Source organism: Lutjanus erythropterus, chromosome 2, assembly GCF_056507025.1.
Source record: "Lutjanus erythropterus isolate fLutEry1 chromosome 2, fLutEry1.hap2, whole genome shotgun sequence".
Lineage (NCBI taxonomy): Eukaryota > Metazoa > Chordata > Actinopteri > Lutjaniformes > Lutjanidae > Lutjanus > Lutjanus erythropterus.
The window spans coordinates 47,973,621-47,980,902 of NC_139318.1; the positions used below are offsets into that span (position 1 = coordinate 47,973,621).

Below are 7,282 nucleotides of genomic sequence, written 5' to 3' on the forward strand. Positions count from 1 at the left end.
TTTAGACCCGTTTCACTCTGGCACTTTTTAGTCTTGGGATTAGTCAATTTTCAGGGGATAGCCCTCTGCGCTAACCCTGCTCTGGAGGCTAAAGTCAGAGTTAGCGAATTTTTGAAAGTTTCAGGATTGTGCCAGTGTATGCTTAGCCTAGGCAAAGCACTTTAAACTCTGGCACCTTTTAGCCCTGCTTTAAGTCGAATTTCTGGGAATTACTCAACAAACTCTGAGCTAACCCTGCTCTGGAGTAAGGCCAGCAAGCCCTTAGCTAATGCTGGGTTAGCCCACGTTGGAAAATGCCACAATTGTGCCAGTGAGAAAGTCTATTGGACTGGCTAACAGCTCCATTAAGGCTCATTTATGCCCTTAACTGTACAAAATAGATATGTCCATTTCAAACAATATTACTGTCACTGCCCATATGCTACTATATGTCCTTTACAGACGTTATTTCCAATACTTTTGGACTTTTAAAATTTCCTTGTTGTGCCCTGTGGTCGTGTCTCGCTTGATCTATGGGCTACACTGCCCCCATTAGTTCTGTTGGCACTGCCTCCGAAATACGTAAACTGGTGTGGACAGTATTAAGGCAGAGCATCTGTATGCATGTCTAACACTGAGCATCAATGAGTCTAATTAGCCTGGTGCTAAGTGCATTGTGAAAAGTCAGAGACAATTCAGATGAAATTTCTTGTGTGTCACTTGGAGAATATAATTCTCAGTCAGTGTCTCAGACTGACATGTAAGTTTAAGTCTGTTCTGTTACCACACAGCTTCAGTACAGACAGAACACCATACATGATATAAGTGCAAACATATGGGACATAAGTGCAAAAATGATTGTTTGCAATGTATTTGGCAAAGTTCTGTTAAAGGTCCAATCAGTTAGATTTAGGGGGATCTATTAGCAGAATATGTCAGAAATGGAATACAGTGTTCATTAATCGTGTTTTCAGTAGTTTATAAACACCTGAAAACCTCAGAATCAGCCTTTTATATCGACAGAGGCAGCCATGTTCCACTGCCATGTTTCTACACTACACTCTACAACCATAAAGGGGGATGTGGGTGTGTGCTCATAGAACCCATTTTGGTTTACAAAGGTTTCAGCTGGAACCCAACATAAAAAGTTATACCTAGAACCATATGTGACAGGTTCTACCAAGAACCCTTTCATATTCCAGGGATTTCATCTAGACCCACATAAGGGGATCTACTGAGAACCATTTTATATTCTAAGAGTTTCATCTAGAACACATCCATCAGGGTCCACTGAGAACCCTTTCAACCCTTTCTTTCAAAAGAGGTTCTTTTGGTGCCTTAGATCCCATGGTTTTACTGAGACCCCTTGACAAACCTGTCCTTCAAAAAAGGATTTGTTAGGAGCACCATGGTTCTGGGTAGAAACTCAGAAATAAGGGCAACAAAAGGGTTCTTCCTGAAGTGCTAAGAGTGTAGCCCAGAAAGGACAATCCAAACACTGGTTCTAGATACAGCCTTTTGCATTGGTTCCGTAGGTTCTCCAACATGTTTGGTAGGGGAGGGTCTATCAATCTCACCCACTAGATCCCACTAAATACTACAAACTGGTCCTTTATCCCCAGTACCATTTGTTAAGATCATGAAAAGCTTGGTACTCTTTGTGGTTCTGTAAGTAATGACAAGTTTTGCAAGCGTGTTCTTTACCAAACGTCGACATTTTTACTCTAAACTTTTTTGTATAGTTAAAGTATCCCATGTACTCAGCATCACTTTGATCCAGGTGGATTAACCTCTCTGCCAGATCCTTTGGCGTGGCAAAGTCATCGACGTGAATGAAAGAATCTCCGGGGATGTGGTCCTCATAATTCTGTCTCGAAGGGCCCATAACGATCGGTACACTTCCCAGTGTCATTGGCCCGTATAACTTCTCTGTGATGTAGTCTTTGTAAGCTGAGTTTTCAAAGGAAAGATAGAATTTACAACTTGAAACTATCTTCGGATAATCTTGGTCACTTAGATGGTGTCCAAAGCCGTTTCCGTAACCATGAATCTTGACATACTTTTGCATTTCATTGTAGAACTGAACTCTCTTACTCTGTGAGCTCCAGTTGCTGATGATCCAGCAGACCAGCTTGTCCTTCGCCGGCAGTTTGAAACTCTCATCTTTAGACGTCACTGGCATCATATACCCATAAGGCACAGGGATGTTTGAGTCCAGACGATAATTGCATGTCAAGTTGAATAAGTTATTAACATGAGGGATTGGACCTGAGTTTGCAGGTGACTCCATATTTAACCACACCCATTTCTGAAAGCAGGGACGTGGCTCTGTCGGCAAGCCTCCATAAATGTCCCTGTGGTGGAAGAGAACCCCGTCGGCTTTACTGTAAAGAGACTTGTCACCTGTCAGCTGACATCTTGTGATGTTGTACATGATGCAGTTGGAATCAAACTGGTAACCAAACGGCCACGGCCAGATCAGTAGAATGGTGTCAGGCTCAGTCTGCCCCGCTGCTGCAGTTTGGGTGTCGTTGGACTTAGGGTCTGTGGCACAGTTTGGGTTCCAGTACTGCGTCTGTCCTCCTATGTAAATGCCGAGACTGGGGAACTTGATGTCACCTTTGTAGTATGTGAAGAAAACACCCAGAAAACACAACGCCACCAGGCCGCTGATGACAAAAGTGCGCAGAGACACCCACTGGCAGGCCGAGGACGACATAGCTCACCTGTGGAGAGAGAACAGAGCCATGGATTGGAGTCAGAACATTTCATATGATCATGAACTGTGTTAACTGGTTGTAAGCAAGTGGTGTGTTCATGAACCGAACAATCTCAGCATGATGAGTCAAGGATGGTGATGAAGTTGCATTATCAATGTATAGTAGATTTTTAGCAGCATGTAGCAAAAGATTGGCCCCAAACAGCTCGCTTGTGGAACACCACAAGATATCCTATCCTTCAGAAACACTGCTGTTGAACAAGACTTGCTGTGTTTTTTTGCCAGAGAGGAACATTTTCATCCAAGCAAGAGCTAAAGGTTTACTGTAAGAATACTGTGGCTGATGACAGTAAAATCCAACAGCACAGCCTCAACTGTGTACCAAAGCGGTGCTCGTAGAGTGCCCTGGTCTATAAGCATGCTGTGCTTTTGTACCAAAATAAATGAATAAAAATGATCTTCTCTGGTATCTTGCTCAGCACAGTATGTACCCAGCAGTCTACACTCAGAGCCAGTAAAACTGCTGCTTTTCCATCTTTGGATAAAGGTATGATTTTAGACTCTTTCCAGTCAAAGTTCTGGAATGGTTTGGGGTTGTTAGTTATTTCCTGTTTCATTTTGTAGTCCTGGTCCCCCCTGATGTGTCTTGACTTTACTTCCTGTCTTTGTCCTTTTCCCACCCTTTTTGATTAGCTTTAGTTTCACCTGTGTCTGATTAGTTTCTGGTCTATTTAGTCTTTGTGTTTCTCTCGTTCAGTGTCAGTTTGTTGTCACCTCCTCTACTTCTGATCTTCCTTTCATATGTTGGACTTTGCACTTGTTTTCATGGACTCTGTGTTTCTCATTTTGCCCTGTGTGGGATTTTGTTGTTGTTTTTTAAGACTCTGGTTTCACCTTGGCTGCCTTTACATAAGCTTTTTATTCATTCATTTTCCTTATTAAAACATTTGAACTGTTTCTGCTTCACCTGACTGCATTTTTGGGTCCACCACCTTGTTTTACTTGTTTTACTTTGACACTCTGTGATAGGTCTCCACTATTTTCTTACTTTTCAAGAGGAGATCAATAATAAACTCAGACATTTTCAGTACTTTTTTAAACCTGGACTTCATAGTCTAAAGCCTTTATGTACACACCATAAATTATGGATTATGAAACACTATGTTTACACTAATTTGTCCACACTTTTGTCTCATATTTTTTATTTCTTCAAATTTTTATTTATTTATTTTCTGTTGTGTTTGGTTTTGTGCAGTTCTAAGTATACTGTTTTTCTTTATTTGCTCTTTTGCTCTTGCTTGTCTGTCGGTTTTGGTTTGTTTACTCGGGTGTGTGAGGCTGGAGGGAAGAGATGAGACACAAACTCAGTGCACTTTCCTATGATTGTCTGATTACATATTGGTGCTGGTTTATGGTACACACTATGTAAACAAAAACATGTTGAAAAAACAACAAGGTAGATGTCAAACTGTGTCATTTTCTGGCTCTGACAGCTAATTGCCAGTATTTTATCAGCCTGGTCTCACCAGTCACACCAGTGTCCTTCCATCTGCTGTCATATCACATCACATATATTTAAGATTGAAATTATTCTAATTTCTAAGTAACTGTTCTTCCTCTTCAGCTTTGTCTTCTCACCAAAAGTCTAAACTCTGACATCTATAATCCCGGGGTCAGCAGGTTTTCCATTTACCACTAGTCTCATATAAAGATCATAAAAAAACACAGTTTTGCTGTGTATTAACTGTGCATTCTAAGGTCTGTTATTCTGTATAACCTTAACCCTGAGCACAAAGTCTATACCCTTCTTGTTGGGTGGTTGACATTAACGTCTGTTCGCTTTGATTGGATGAACAATGAACAATCCTGGGGATGCCATCCACATGAGAGTGTAGGGCATTATCTTAAAATGGCGCTTCTACAGCACAGCATAAGCACAAAACACAAGTCCAAACTACTGCAATAACATTAAAAAAAAAACAAAAAAAAAAACTACTGAGTGTAGGATTAGTAAAAAATGTCATCAACTTATGTGAATGAGTCTTGACCAGCATGTATCTGAAAATGAGAGGACACCACCGCTAAATACACACATGCATTGGTTTCCAGCTGAAAAGAAATGGTTTGACTTTAGTTACTCTTTTAATATTTCATGTTGTTTGACACCTTATCACCAGCTCTCACAAAGAAGTAACAGGAGTTCTCATTTCAGAGTCGTTTCCCATCATACATAATACATAAACATGCACAAAAGACTGAACACGTGCCAGACAGGTACAACAGAAAAGCAGAAAACAACTTAAAGCCTTCAAAAATGATGTTTAAAGCCACAAAAATAATATAATTTTAAAAATACGTGTAGAAAGTAAAGTAAAAAGCACTTTTAAAGTAAAAAGTGAAATCTTACAGTGAAACTTGAAGCTAATATAAAAATCCTAAAATGGTGGTTAAGTCACCCTTTTTCCTTTGTCCTGGGTTTAGACAATGAGATGAAGACGTGTGTCAAAGTGTCAAAGTCAAAGTCATTTCTCATGTTTTTTTTTTTTGTTTTTTTTTTGCATTTCATGTCATTTCATTCCGTTCAGTCTGAACTGAAGAGAATGCAGCTTCAGTGAATATTTGGCGTTAATTTGAACTCTAACATGAAACACAGCGGCTACAGCGTTGATGTCAGAGAAGAAACTCTTTCACTTTGTTTCATTTTATATATTAAAATATAAAATATATTACAGATTTTTCCTTTGCATGACACACAAAAAGCTTAAAATGCAACGCCATCCAATGACATCATCTTGTAGCTCAGCATCAGGATGAGAAAAACGATGGAGCTGCAAAAAGCTCAGCTCCGCTGACAGAGACATGACCTCCACAGAAAACCACTGTTTTTATCCTGAATTATATTACGTATATTTTTAGGTTCTTAAATAATAATAATAGGCTCAAAATAAAACATTCATCGACGTGTGTGTTTATTTGCATGACACAATTCCTGATTATTTGTGTCTAAGTAACATGATGCTGTTTGTTCCCGCTGTGGTGATCCATGTGTGGAGGCGCACTGGATGCACAGCACCATGACACACCATGTGTTGTCTTTGTCATTGTTTCCCAGCGAAAACAGTCAGCAGCCATTAAATGTTTCAAATTTCTCAATCACAATACTCATTTCTTTAAAATTTAGTATTAAAAGCTGAAAAAAAAACACTTGAAATTATTCCCTTACAGGAAACCACTGATGCAGAGCTAATATTCAGAGACAAAGCAACAATCTCACCTTTAAGTGGAAAAGCACTGAGCATTATGGGATGATTTTTGTGTGGATTAAATGTGCTGTTCATACATTTAAACAGCCAAAACTGTTTTCTTTGACAGGCAGAAAGCATGTTGACAAACCCAATGTTGTGTCCTAAAGAGTCCAGCCATTTTAGATATATTCCTGTCAGACAAACATTCATATTGTCACGGACGATGAACACAAGCGACAGAGAGCCAAACACAGACAGAAGCAGGCAGACAGGATCAGTTCAATTATTTAATGATCAAAAAAACCAAGAGTATAAAGGCTTACTGAGCAGTGACGCAGGAGAGGGTCAACACCAGTAGAGCAGGCAAATAGATCCAGGAGGGCAGAAGATCCAAAGTCCACAAGAGAAACCATGAAACTTGGTCCAAAACAGGCAGGAACAGCTCTCCAATACAACAGATTCAGACACAAAAGCTAGAGAGCAGCACACACTGCACACTGACACAACTTGACAGAGAACAAGGAAATAGACGGTGTGTGTTGTAGACGGTGAGTGGCTGATAAATTGTGGCAGGTGGAGTGGGTGGAGTAGGTCTGGTAACTGCAGGATGGATAAGAAGAAGAACAGGTGTTTCAGTGAAGCAGAAGAGAATTTAACTGAACAGGTAGAACCGGATTTAAGTTTGCAGCTTTTAAAAAAATAAAAAGGTAAAATAGAAATAAAATAAGCATGTGCATCAAAACCTGCTGGGTTAAAAAATAACTATAATTTAGCAGAAGAACGTGTGCTGGTTTTCACCACTTAACCCAAAATACTGAGCCGTTCATTTAACCAACCCAGTGGATGAAATGAACTATTGCTGGGTTAAATATTACCCTCACCCTGGGTTGTTTCCTGACTCACTGCCGTGCTGCTTTTTATCAGTCCCTTCAGGACTGCTGCAGCCTAAACTGCCTGATTTCACAGAATGCAGTGTTTTTAGATGTTTTTTTGCACTGAAGATTTTGCAAAGATGTTTTTTTTTTTGTTTGATTTTTTAAAAATGAAACACAACTTCTTTCAGGAATCTTTTTGGAGCTTGAACTCAGTCAACACAGCACACAATTATGAAGAATAATGTGCCCAGAGCAACAAAACAAACAAAAATAAATACAGAAATAAAACACTGAGTCTGTTCATTGAAACGTACATATATGATGTTTGCATGTGGGACTGATCTCATCATGGTTTAAGCTGCTTTACATAAACATCTATCACATCTATCACTTCTACATCTGTATGCCTCTTTTACCTTTTACCTTACAAGTGTGTGTGTGTGTGTGTGTGTGTGTGTGTGTGT

The 7,282-nt window shown here is 39.7% G+C and overlaps 1 protein-coding gene across 1 annotated transcript; it reads right to left on the bottom strand.

Annotated features, from left to right (window-relative positions):
- Positions 1-1,009: 1,009 nt before the first annotated feature.
- Positions 1,010-3,463, bottom strand: LOC146332357 (4-galactosyl-N-acetylglucosaminide 3-alpha-L-fucosyltransferase 9-like). The gene has a single exon (XM_084742119.1). It carries the CDS (start codon positions 2,696-2,698, stop codon positions 1,592-1,594), a length of 1,107 nt encoding a protein of 368 aa, XP_084598245.1. The 5' UTR covers positions 2,699-3,463; the 3' UTR covers positions 1,010-1,591.
- Positions 3,464-7,282: the final 3,819 nt, after the last annotated feature.